This window comes from Mus caroli, chromosome 15 (assembly GCF_900094665.2).
Source record: "Mus caroli chromosome 15, CAROLI_EIJ_v1.1, whole genome shotgun sequence".
In the NCBI taxonomy this organism is placed as follows: domain Eukaryota; kingdom Metazoa; phylum Chordata; class Mammalia; order Rodentia; family Muridae; genus Mus; species Mus caroli.
Window position 1 is genome coordinate 55,998,883 of NC_034584.1, and position 13,188 is coordinate 56,012,070.

A 13,188-nucleotide genomic window follows, 5' to 3' on the forward strand; every position below is an offset into this window, starting at 1 on the left:
AAAATATTAAAAATCAAAAAAAATAAAAAATAAAAAAAAATAAATATGCTTGGCCCAGAAAATGGCACTATTGTGAGGTGTGACCTTGTTAGTGTGTCACTGTGAAGACTGGCTTTGAGACCCTCTTCCTAGTTTTCTGAAAGTCAGTCTTCTCCTGTTTGCCTTCAAAACAAGATGTAAAACTCTCAGCTCCTTTAGCTCCATGCCCGGACTGAATGCTTCCACACTTCCTGCCTTGATGATAATGAACTGAACCTCTGAGCCTGTAATCCAGCCCCAATTAAACATTGTCCTTTATAAGAGTTGCCTTGGTCATGATGTCTCCTCACAGCAATGGAAACCCTAACTAAGACAGCAAGTTTAGCATTAAATGGGGTGGCAGAGAAAGGGTGATAGCAGGAAATACTTTGACATAGCTAGTGAGACAGCAGGTAATGCCAGTAGCCAAACCAGCCTGATAAACAGCTAGCTCAGAATGCATAGCACAGCAGCAAAAACATTGGAGAACTGGCTCAATGACAAAGTGGAAGGAGGGAAAGCAATTCCTAAATGTTGTCATCTGATCACCATATCTGCACACTGAAGCACAAACACACACACACACATCCACACACACAAATAAACAACACTTTAAAGAAATAAATAGTACATGATGATTGCAACAACCACAGGCCATCGGAAAAGAAAGAGGAAAAAAACAATGGAGCAAAGAGATCAGGCTGCACACACAGGAGGAACATCGGGAGACCCAAATCCACCCAAGTGTTCCCAACACTCTAAGGGGATTGGCAGGATTCCTGACCCCAACTCATTAAATGCCAATAGGAAGCCCCAACCCCCACCACCTATAACAACCTCAGATATCTCCTCTTGTTGGTCAATGTCCCGTGGAAGCAAAATTACCTCTAGTTGAGAGGTACTGATCTCTAGAATCCAAAAGTGTGAGCATTTCCAAAAGCTTTTCCAACAAGCAACAAAAAAGATATGGTCTCAAGGTCACCACCGGTTGTGGGGAAGATAGCATGAATGCCTTTAGGAAGGTTCATTCAATGATGAAGTCCACATACAGTAGTCAGGAGGGAAATGGAGAAGGTGAAAGTGAGAGCAAGCAAGGCTGAGCTGCACTCAAAACTCTACCTACAGAAGTGAAGAGCTGTGACCCATAGTTTGGGGTCTGTTCTAGCCAATAAGAGGCACAGGCTCCTATTGCACTGGCTTCTAAATGAAAGTCAAAGATTACAGAAAAAAAAAGAAAGAAAAAAAGAAAGAAAAAAAAGTAAAAAGAAAGCAAGACCCTTCATGCCCCTCCTCCCCAGTCACCTTTACCCCAACTCAGCAAGGGTCCATCATGGAGACAGATGCCGCCCAAAAGGACCATAACAAAGGCCGGCCAGTGAACAAAAGTGTGAGATTGACTTGGGTTTGCCATTTACAGAACAATAAACGAAGCCTTTGAAGCGCTGTTAAACAAAAGAGCCATTTGTCTATGCTGGTGGCTACAAAGGAGAAGAGGATTGCAGCAGAGGACTAAGAAAGAAAGAGAAAATGCCAAACTGAGATGTGCCTGGGCTTTACCGGGTCCTGCCCAGAGACCTTATATGCCAGGACCTAAGATCTAAAAGCCACTGGGTAAGAAAACAATCAAATATGCTTAATGCAATACAGGCAATGTAGGTTCTTGGGTATTGTGTTAAAAATATCTACTAATTTTTTTCCTTGTCAGCTGCTTTAATTTATGCAGTATGGGAAGGGATAACATCGGAAAAGACAAGGGAAGAAAGAACAGAAAAGAAACACTGTACATTTTCAAATGCACAAAGATTTCATTCATTGCCTCCTCTGTCTCTGTGCCTATGAATTAGTGATGCTAAATTTTATCTTATTTTCTTGCCTGGGGGGGGGGGCCGGGGGTGACTGTGTTCCTCTCTGTGGTGGCATAGCTGCCATTTACATGCCTGTGAGGTCCTCTTTTCCTTTAGCATGCCATGGCTAGCTTGGTTTTTAATCTAACAGCGCTTCTTTCAAAATGATGTTTCTGCGGCAGACAGGTATTTATCAGTCTTTGCTCTCATCACTTCCTGACAGGACTCGTGTGAACTGAAGTAATTTTGAAATCCTAGCCCATCCTTAGGGACTCTTGCTTCTCTCCCGAGTTGGAGCTTGGTTTTTGATCCAGTTTGTGTGGATTTAGTGAGTGTTTTTATACATGGAAGGTTAGCTCAGTGGTGGTGGGGGGGGCTCTTTGAAGCATGCAGAAGAGAGATTCAAGAACATTGGGCGATGTTATTTAGTGGTTTTCTCCTTGTTGTTACAAGAGTGACTTTGGAGACGAGGGGTATATTTTGGCTCAGAGTTTGACGGAAAAATCTGGGATGGAAGAAGTCATTGTGGGAGCAGCTGGAAGCTTTGTCACTTGGGGAGCCTTGTCATACTCTAGCCAAAGATAGGAAGCAGGTTGGAGGGCAGGGAGACAGATTCTGGAGTTTGGCGCTTCTGTTTTATACCTTCTCTACCTACATTGTGAATAGACCTGACCCCTGGGTTGACACAGATCACATTAGGGTGAGTAGGTCTTCCTTCTACACATACACCTCTCTAGAAATACCCTCATAGATAACACGAGATCTGCATCTCCTAAGTGATCAAGTCGACACTCAGAACTAACCATCATAGGCAGGGCTGCAACACACCTTTAGTCCCATGACTTAAGAGGCAAAGACAGGTGGATCTCTAAATTCAAGGCCAGCCTGGTCTACAGAGTTTCAGGACAGCCAGAGAAACCCTACCTTGAAAAACCATAAAAAGAAAAAAGAAAAGAAACACCCAAATTAAGCGTCTCAAGGATGACCGTTCTTGGTATGTTATTCACACCACATATTTGGACCTCCCCTCTTGTGTCTTTGCAAAGTAAGATGTTGGGCCGACTTGTTCATTCTAGCTGGGAATATACAGTTCAGTGACTGAATGAATGCTAACCACAAATGAGGCCCTGTTTCAATACTGAGCACACCTTCCTCCCATTCCCATTAACAGCCCTTTCTTTCTGGAGGTCTTGCTTTTTTCTTAAAAATGTAAGATCATCATGACTGTTAGTGTGAGACAGTGTGGTTCCGGGAACTGCAATTCTTAGTTTGTCATACTGTAAGAGGGAATGTACTCTCTGCCATCGGGACACCCAGTGGAACTGCTCACCTGGAGTCTTGCCTCCACGAAGACTGGGATCTTCTGGAAAGCTGTGTGCTTTGGACATCTAACTCACATCCAGCAGCCTCTCCCAGAAAAGGACCTCAGAGTTACAACGTTCCAGAGGAACAAAACAGTGGGACATCTTCCACCATCTTCCAAAAGGGAACCTCAGAACAGAACAAGCAACCTTTGTCCTTAGTAAGCTTGTCCACAGAGGCCCTCGTGGCTGTCATCCCAACACTGGGAAGTCCAAGGTAAGAAAACAGCAAATTCAAAACTAGCTTGAACTGGCTGCATAGTGAGGCCCTATCTCAAAACATCACGGGCTAACTATGTAGCTCAGAGACAAAGCCCTTGTCCAGTGTTTGAAAGACTCTGGATTTGATTCCTAACAATAAAAACAACAACATCCACTCAGATACACACACACACACACACACACACACACACACACCACTCCTTAAACACTACAATTTAGTGTAGGTCTAGTGGCACAGGAAACTCTAATTCCAGCACTACAAACCCTGAAGCAGTTTTTATTTTAGTTAGAAGCCATCCTAGGCTACCTTCTCAACAAGAACATTCCAATCACTGCACTTAATTGACAAGATTATAAACTTGTGGCTTTCCTGTCCTTTTTAAAATATTTTTTTTAATTTATTTTACAATGAAGTGGTACCCCTTCATTTCCTAATATGTAAAATGGGGATGTCCCCTACCTTCCTGTTACTTAAAAGCAACACCCCAGGTGATGTCATCAGGCTGGGGTACAGTACGGGCAAGTCCCCAAACCACAGGCTATTCCGCTACCTGGGTTCCCACGCCTACACTGGACAGGCATGATTTGGATGTAAGATCTTAAAATAATCCATAATTACACCTTTTCCAAAAGCACCTTTTGAGGGTCAGCTCTACCCACTGTCCTATCTGTTGGTGCTGTCCTGTGTTTAGGGAGAGGCAGAAAGAAGTGGGTGTGCGCAACCTCTAAGAGAGTAATAATAAAGAGACAACCCTAGGAAATCTTCCCCAAGAGGCCTTTTGGGGAAGGCTATCCACCCTTTCGTGGATGCTGAGTACCTTGCCTATTGCTCAGATGCAGTCAAGCATCTGAAGATGCTTGAGGCATGATGCTGAGACATGCACAACCACTGTGTAGGTTGGTACAAATTCCCTTTGTATTATACCCACCCTTATGCAGTTATTTGGGTTTAAATTTTCAACCTTTAAAAAAATTAAAAAAATAAAGTATTGCGGGGCAATAGTGGCGCAGGCCTTTAATCCCAGCACTTGAAAGACAGAGGCAGGCAGATCTCTGAGTTTGAGACCAATCTGGATGTTCTAAGGCCTTGAACTCAAGAGATCTATCCACCAGCTTGTATCCCATTTAATTGGGTGATTTGTTTGTGTTTTCTCTCTCTCTCTCTCTCTCTCTCTCTCTCCCTACCTACCTACCTCCCTCCGTCCCTCCCCTCTCCCTCTCCTTTTTCAGTTCTTTATTTATATTTGAATATTATCTCTCTCTCAGATGTGTACTTGGTAAAGATCTTTTCTACAAAGGATTATCTGTTTCATGACATGCCATTTATTAATCTGCTGGCCCCTGGAGCTTCTGTACAGTAGGGTGACCTGATCCTCTTGCTTCTCCATCCCAGATGATTGGGATTAAAGGCATTCATCACCACACCTACCTAAAATTTGGACCTTTTAATAAAATGGCTCTCTAAAATACTTTGGCAAAGGAATCTCACTCTTTCTCTTCACTAATAGTTCAACCACCCAATTCATAAGCAGTCGGGCTGAGGGTGAGCATCCTTAAGAACATAAAAGCAAAATTCGGAGGATCAAGATTCAGTTTAGTTGCTAGAGGGCTCATATAGCATGCCCTCCCCACCCCGGATTCCGTTCTCATTTATCGAGGCATAAGGCCAGGTGTGGTGGGATATGTGCTGGGATGCATAAGATCTTTTGTAAAGAAGAGGAAGAGGAAAAACAGTTATACAAAACTAATAAAACTGTGTGAGTTTCAGGCTAGCAAAGAATAGTAGTGAGACTCTTTCTCAAAAAACAACAAAATAATAATAATAATAATAATAATAATAATAATAATACAAGGCAATAATAAGCTAATGCCCCTGCCTTGCATTCTGACTCCCTTTGCCCAGTGAAATTCAACGCTCCGCTTTGACACCTCCAGCTTACAACATGACAAAGGTGTGAGACATGGGAGCTAAAGTCTTTCCGTTTTTGTTAGATCTCCTTCACTTGTATACCTGTGAATCATTCACTTTTCCCAGCCACAACTAGGGCTCTGTTTTGGGTGACTGTCAGAAAGTAGTGATGGGTTCATCTCTGTGCAACTGAAGAGCCACCTCTGAACCATTTTTTTCCTCTAGTAATTTCTCTTCCTTTGCCTCCTTTGCAGCCTAAAAGAGTCATTTAAAGGATGACCGGAAGCTTGTCTTAGGCAACGAAGCTTCTTCCCAGAACCTGGAAACCCTGCAGGCAAATGCCCTGCCCCCATCCGACCTCCGCCCTCGTTGGCTTCGCAACGCTGTGATCTCTGTGGCCAGTAGAGGGCACACTTACTTTACTTTCGCAAATCCGAGAGCCACAACCCGGGTGGTGGGGGGTGAGGGGGCGGGGAAAGAGTCTCTGCAGCAAAACGCAGCCTAGGGATTGGTGGTTCTTGGCGTTTGAGGCAAAATCCTAGAGGCTGTAGTCATTTTGCAATCCTTAAAGCTGAATTGTGCAATGAGCTCGATGAAGGAAGATACTATCATTCAACAGCTGAATCCTAAATTGCAAACTCAGTGGCTAATAACAACTTTGAACAATGTGCACCTTATACACGCTACCGTATTTTCTTCTTCTTCTTCTTTTTTTTTTTTTTTTTTTTTTACGGGGTAGCAGTGAGAGAGGTTTCTTTAAATGCCTTGGGGCGAGGAGTCCGGAATAAGAAGACTTCTTTGGGTTTTAAAGTGTAGGATAAGCAAATCCTGAGGGAATATGCATTATATAATAAATCTAGAACCAATGCACAGAACAAAAGACTCATGTTTCAGGTTGGTTAATAAGCTAGATTATCGTGTATATATAAAGTGTGTATGTATACGTTTGGGGATTGTACAAAATGCACAGCGAAGTATTCAAGAAAAAGGAAACTGGGAAATTAATGTATAAATTAAAATCAGCTTTTAATTAGCTTAACACACACATACGAAGGCAAAAACGTAACGTTACTTTGATCTGATCAGGGCCGACTTTTTTCTTAAGTGCATAATTACGATTCCAGTAATAAAAGGGAAAAGCTTGGGTTTGTCCTGGGAGGAAGGGGTTAACGGTTTTCTTTATTCTAGGGTCTCCGCAGGCTCCCCAGATCTGGGTTGGCAATTCTACTCCTCCCCCTTTCTGGGAAGTCCGGGTTTCCCCCAACCCCCCAATCCAAGGCATATTCTCGCGTCTAGCGCCTTGATTTTCCCCACCCCAGCCCCTAAGCCGGAGTCTGGTGCAAACTGGCTCCACAGGGGCAAAGAGGATTTGCCTCTTGTGAAAACCGACTGTGGCCCTGGAACTGTGTGGAGGTGTATGGGGTGTAGACCGGCAGAGACTCCTCCCGGAGGAGCCGGGTAGAGCTCACCCGCCGCCACTTTACCGAACTGCGCAGGGAGACCTACAGGGGAAAGAGCCGCCTCCACCCCACTCGCCGGGTGGGAGTCCGAACCGGAGGTGCTGGAGTGGAGGGGGGGATATCTGCCTTTTGGCAGCAAATTGGGGGGGGGGGTCGTTCTGGAAAGAATGTGCCCAGTCAATATAGCTGTACGACCAAAGGCAAAATACACAATGCCCTCCCCGCAAGAGAGTGACTGTTTATCCCTAAGTGGCTCTCCAAGTATACGTGGCAGTGAGTTGCTGAGCAATTTTAATAAAATTCCAGACATCGTTTTTCCTGCATGGACCTCTTCTGCCGTTGATCACCTTCTATCACTGCACACACTGAGCGGGAGGGCTCCTAGATAACTCATTCGTTCGTCCTTCCCCCTTTCTAAATTCTGTTTCCCCCAACCTTAGAGAGACGCGCCTGGCCGCCCGGGACGTGCGTGACGAGGTTCAGGGTACATGGCGTATTGTGTGGAGCGAGGCAGCTGTTCCACCTGCGGTGACTGATACACGCAGGGCAAGAACACAGTTCAGCCGAGCGCTGCGCCCGAACAACCGTACAGAAAGGGAAAGGACCAGCGCGCGAGCAAGAGAAAATGGTCGGGCGCGCAGTTAATTCATGCTGCGCTATTACTGTTTACACCCCGGAGCCGGAGTACTGGGCTGCGGGGCTGAGGCTCCTCCTCCTCTTTCCCTGGCTCCCCACTAGCCCCCCTCCGGAGTTCCCAAAGCAGAGGGCGGGGAAGCGAGAGGAGGAAAAAAAAATAGAGGTGGGGGAGGGAGAAAGAGAGATTCTCTGGCTAATCCCCGCCCACCCGTCCTTTATAATCCGGGGGTCTGCGCGGCCGAGGACCCCCGGGCTGCGCTGCTCTCAGCTGCCCGGTCCGCCTCGCCCCACTCAGCTCCCCTCCTGCCTCCTGAAGGGCAGGGCTTCGCCGACGCTTGGCGGGAAAAAGAAGGGAGGGGAGGGACCCTGAGACGCAGTATAAAAGAAGCTTTTCGGGCGTTTTTTTCTGACTCGCTGTAGTAATTCCAGCGAGAGACAGAGGGAGTGTGCGGACGGGTTGGAAGAGCCCTGTGTGTGTGCAGAGCCGCGCTCCCGGGCGACCTAAGAAGGCAGCTCTGGAGTGAGAGGGGCTTTGCCTCCGAGCCTGCCGCCCACTCTCCCCCAACCCTCCGACTGACCCGACATCAGCGGCCGCAACCCTCGCCGCCGCTGGGAAACTTTGCCCATTGCAGCGGGCAGATACTTCTCACTGGAACTTACAATCTGCGAGCCAGGACAGGACTCCCCAGGCGCCGGGGAGGGAATTTTTGTCTATTTGGGGACAGTGTTCTCTGCCTCTGCCCGCGATCAGCTCTCCTGAAAAGAGCTCCTCGCGCTATTTGAAGGCTGGATTTCCTTTGGGCGTTGGAAACCCCGGTAAGCACAGATCTGGTGGTCTTTTGCTGTGTTCTTTCTGCGTCTTGAATGTAGCGGCCGGTTAGGACAGTCTTCCATTCCTGTGCTTTTGACACTTTTCTCAAGAGTAGTTGGGGTAGGCTGGGGTGTAGCTGGGGTAGATCTGAGTCGGGATAGAGCGACTAGTCAAGATGACAGAGGAAAGGGGAAGGGGAAAACCGGGGTGCATTTTGAAGCAGGGTACCCGAGGTTACTATGGGCTGACACTGACCCGGGCCGGTTGGACATTCTTGCTTTGCTACATTAATTAATATGTGTCCTTTGGGGGGTCAAACCCGGAGGTCGCTTCGTGGTGGCCAAAGAAAGCCCTTGGAATCCTGAGGTCTTTGGAGAAGGGATTACCTTTTGCGTTTGGGAGCGAGAAGGCTCCGTAGCTTCTGACTTACCAGGCTCTGCGAGGGCATTTAAATTTCAGCTTGGTGCATTTCTGACAGCCTGGGACCGACACGGAGGTGCGTCCCGCCCGCCAATCCCCGGCTGCGATCGCAACCAGTCCCCGATCCTTTTAAGAAGTTGCTATTTGGCTTTAAAAATAGCGATCGTAGTAAAATTTAAGCCTGACCCCCGCGGCACTGGGACTTGATGTTGGGCTAGCGCAGTGAGGAGAGGCAAAATTGGGGCAGGGATGTGACCGATTCGTTGACTTGGGGGAAACCAGAGGGAATCCTCACATTCCTGCTTGGGATCCGCGGGTATCCCCCGCGCCCCTGAATTGCTAGGAAGACTGCGGTGAGTCGTGATCTGAGCGGTTCCGTAACAGCTGCTACCCTCGGCGGGGAGAGGGAAGACGCCCTGCACCCGGTGCTGAATCGCTGCAGGGTCTCTGGTGCAGTGGTATCGCGGTTTAGAGTGTAGAAGGGAGGTGTCTCTTATTATTTCACACCCCCTCCCCTTTTATTTCGAGAGGCTTGTGATAGCCGGAGACTGAGCTCTCTCCTCGAAGTCAGCAATCGGAAAGAAAAGCCGGCAAAGGAAGGAAGGGGGGCGCGCTGGGGGTGGAGAAAGAGGAGGGCGGAGAGGGGCGGCGGCGCCGGCTGGGTAGGAGCGCGGCGACGGCGCGAATAGGGACTCGGACCCGGTCGGCGGCGCAGAGCCGGCACGGGAGGGGGCCGAGCTACGCGGCGCCTCTCGCCTTTCTCCTTCAGGTGGCGCAAAACTTTGCGCCTCCGCTCTTGGCAGACTGTATTCCCTACAGTCGCCTCCCTCAGCCTCTGAAGGAGGCCAAGGCCGATAGCGATTCCTGGGCGTCTGCAGGGCTAAGTCCCTGCTCGAAGGAGGCGGGGACTCGGAGCAGCTGCTAGTCCGACGAGCGTCTCTGATAGTAGGGAGTAAAAGAGTGCATGCCCACCCCCAACCACACACACACACACACACACACTTGGAAGTACAGCACGCTGAAAGGGGAGTGGTTCAGGATTGGGGTACGCGCTGCGCCAGGTTTCCGCACCAACCAGAGCTGGATAACTCTATAGACTTGCTTCCCTTGCTGTGCCCCCTCCAGCAGACAGCCACGACGATGCCCCTCAACGTGAACTTCACCAACAGGAACTATGACCTCGACTACGACTCCGTGCAGCCCTATTTCATCTGCGACGAGGAAGAGAATTTCTATCACCAGCAACAGCAGAGCGAGCTGCAGCCGCCCGCGCCCAGTGAGGATATCTGGAAGAAATTCGAGCTGCTTCCCACCCCGCCCCTGTCCCCGAGCCGCCGCTCCGGGCTCTGCTCTCCATCCTATGTTGCGGTCGCTACGTCCTTCTCCCCAAGGGAAGACGATGACGGCGGCGGTGGCAACTTCTCCACCGCCGATCAGCTGGAGATGATGACCGAGTTACTTGGAGGAGACATGGTGAACCAGAGCTTCATCTGCGATCCTGACGACGAGACCTTCATCAAGAACATCATCATCCAGGACTGTATGTGGAGCGGTTTCTCGGCCGCTGCCAAGCTGGTCTCGGAGAAGCTGGCCTCCTACCAGGCTGCGCGCAAAGACAGCACCAGCCTGAGCCCCGCCCGCGGGCACAGCGTCTGCTCCACCTCCAGCCTGTACCTGCAGGACCTCACCGCCGCCGCGTCCGAGTGCATTGACCCCTCAGTGGTCTTTCCCTACCCGCTCAACGACAGCAGCTCGCCCAAATCCTGTACCTCTTCCGATTCCACCGCCTTCTCTCCTTCCTCGGACTCGCTGCTGTCCTCCGAGTCCTCCCCACGGGCCAGCCCTGAGCCCCTAGTGCTGCATGAGGAGACACCGCCCACCACCAGCAGCGACTCTGGTAAGCCACCCCATTCACAGCAGGGTAGGAAGCGAGAGGTTGGATGGACCTCCTTCTCCACCACTCATTGGCATTAATTCAATTGGCACCCGGGGCTCCCCCTTTCTTCCCCTTCTGTCTAAGAGCTCTTCATCCCTGAATTCCCGTGCTTCAGCTATCCCTCCCTCCCCTCCCCCGCCCCCCCCCACCGCCCTGGTTGTCACCCCCACCCCCCACCCTTCCCACCCCTCAGGAATTTCATTTGGGTTTTTAAATCTTCTGGCTTATCTTTCAGCTCCATCCACTCCCTTTACCCCTCCTAAGCATTTTAATTACCCTGGGAAGGGTGTGAATGAGGATAAAGGAACTGATCTGGAGGAGGGTGAATTACCTGCTTCTTTTCTTGACTGCCAGAAGAATATTTGAATTTAATGGATACGTTTGTCTAAGACCCAAGAGAAGCAATGACAGAAGCAGGGACAGCCTTTATAGCCTTAGAGCCAGGCACTAGTGAAAGTTCCTAAAGAATTGAAGAGCTGGGCTGTTTTGTTTTGTTTTTTTCATCCTGTTTTGAACACTTCAAAGCAAATTCTGTTCAATTTGGACTCCCCCCCCCCCCCCCGTCCCAACACTCCCCCAACACCAGGACGTTTGGCAAAGCTGCAAGACTTTTATTTATTTATTTTTTTTTTTTATTTGTGCTTCCAGTAAAATAGGGAGTTGCTAAAGTCATAGCAAGAGATTTGCAGCTATCCCTCACGGGACCTGAAGGGTTCTCGGTAAAGTCCCTTAAAAATAGGAGGTGCTTGGGAAATGTGCTTTGCTTTGGGTGTGTCTGAAGCCTCATTAAATCTTAGGTAAGAATTGGCAAGGATACCATATCCTGGTACATGGTAATTTTCTCACCTGTGCCCTAACCCTGTTCTGCCTTTCTGGGAGAAGGGAAGATGGTGTCTAGATCTGATTCTTACTTTCTTCCCTTTCCAACTTGGTATTTGGATAGCATCGGTCAAATCCTATGTATAGCGTCCGGGATTCAGGAGGCGTGGCTAACTGTGATCTTCCACTTCCTCCCTTACAGAAGAAGAGCAAGAAGATGAGGAAGAAATTGATGTGGTGTCTGTGGAGAAGAGGCAAACCCCTGCCAAGAGGTCGGAGTCGGGCTCATCTCCATCCCGAGGCCACAGCAAACCTCCGCACAGCCCACTGGTCCTCAAAAGGTGCCACGTCTCCACTCACCAGCACAACTACGCAGCACCCCCCTCCACAAGGAAGGACTATCCAGCTGCCAAGAGGGCCAAGTTGGACAGTGGCAGGGTCCTGAAGCAGATCAGCAACAACCGCAAATGCTCCAGCCCCAGGTCCTCAGACACCGAGGAAAACGACAAGAGGCGGACACACAACGTCTTGGAACGTCAGAGGAGGAACGAGCTGAAGCGCAGCTTTTTTGCCCTGCGTGACCAGATCCCTGAATTGGAAAACAACGAAAAGGCCCCCAAGGTAGTGATCCTCAAAAAAGCCACCGCCTACATCCTGTCCATTCAAGCAGATGAGCACAAGCTCACCTCTGAAAAGGACTTATTGAGGAAACGGCGAGAACAGTTGAAACACAAACTCGAACAGCTTCGAAACTCTGGTGCATAAACTGACCTAACTCGAGGAGGAGCTGGAATCTCTGTGAGAGTAAGGAGAACGGTTCCTTCTGACAGAACTGATGCGCTGGAATTAAAATGCATGCTCAAAGCCTAACCTCACAACCTTGGCTGGGGCTTTGGGACTGTAAGCTTCAGCCATAATTTTAACTGCCTCAAACTTAAATAGTATAAAAGAACTTTTTTTTATGCTTCCCATCTTTTTTCTTTTTCCTTTTAACAGATTTGTATTTAATTGTTTTTTTTAAAAAAATCTAAAAATTTATCCAATTTTCCCATGTAAATAGGGACTTTAAATGTAAATAACTTTAATAAAACGTTTATAACAGTTACAAAAGATTTTAAGACATGTACCATAATTTTTTTTATTTAAAGACATTTTCATTTTTAAAGTTGATTTTTTTCTATTGTTTTTAGAAAAAAATAAAATAATTGGAAAAAATATAACTGGGCCAACTTGTTGTGTTTTCTTTTTCCTCTTCCTCAAACTTCTTTTCCTCAATTACAGATTAACAGAATTTGACCATTTTCACAGGGTAGGTTTACAAAGATGGGAAGGGATTATCATTGTTAAAATGGGGCTGGGGGTCCTCAGGACTTCTAAGTTCTCTACGGGATACTTTCTGTGGATAGTAATAAAAACCAGAGCTGTTAGTTAGGAATGGGCAAAAGGCAAGTGAGAAGGCTTGATGCAGGGAAGGGAAAAGCATGAGGTTAAAGATAACAGCTAAATATACAGGAGGAAGAGATGGCAGAATCTCCTACAGTTAACAGAAGCCATTCCCTGGTTCACCTCAACCCAAGGACTCTGCCCTGCAAAAGAACTGGTGAGGGGAGAGAGAGAGAGAACCACCTTTTGTTCCTTGCCTCTTGCTCCCAGGTGATAGTCCCTTCACATCAGTATCTCCTATGCTTCTGAAAAAAAAAACAGAGAAAGAGCATTACCACTGCTAAGTTGACCCTGGTTTTCCAAACAAGG

At 48.1% G+C, this 13,188-nt stretch overlaps 1 protein-coding gene across 3 annotated transcripts; it reads left to right on the plus strand.

The window, feature by feature from the left end:
* Positions 1 to 7,649: 7,649 nt before the first annotated feature.
* Myc (MYC proto-oncogene, bHLH transcription factor) lies at positions 7,650 to 12,653 on the plus strand. Of its 3 annotated transcripts, none has more exons than XM_021183649.1 (3): positions 7,650 to 8,266; positions 9,807 to 10,578; positions 11,639 to 12,653. In XM_021183649.1, the coding sequence occupies exons 2-3, from the start codon at positions 9,822 to 9,824 to the stop codon at positions 12,199 to 12,201; spliced, it is 1,320 nt and encodes a 439-aa protein (XP_021039308.1). In that variant the 5' UTR covers positions 7,650 to 8,266; positions 9,807 to 9,821; the 3' UTR covers positions 12,202 to 12,653. The 3 variants fall into 3 exon arrangements, with proteins under 3 accessions (XP_021039308.1, XP_021039309.1, XP_029325316.1); XM_021183650.1 differs by having other exon boundaries at positions 9,810 to 10,578; XM_029469456.1 differs by lacking the exon at positions 7,650 to 8,266 and adding an exon at positions 8,545 to 8,757 and having other exon boundaries at positions 9,810 to 10,578; positions 11,639 to 12,417.
* Positions 12,654 to 13,188: the final 535 nt, after the last annotated feature.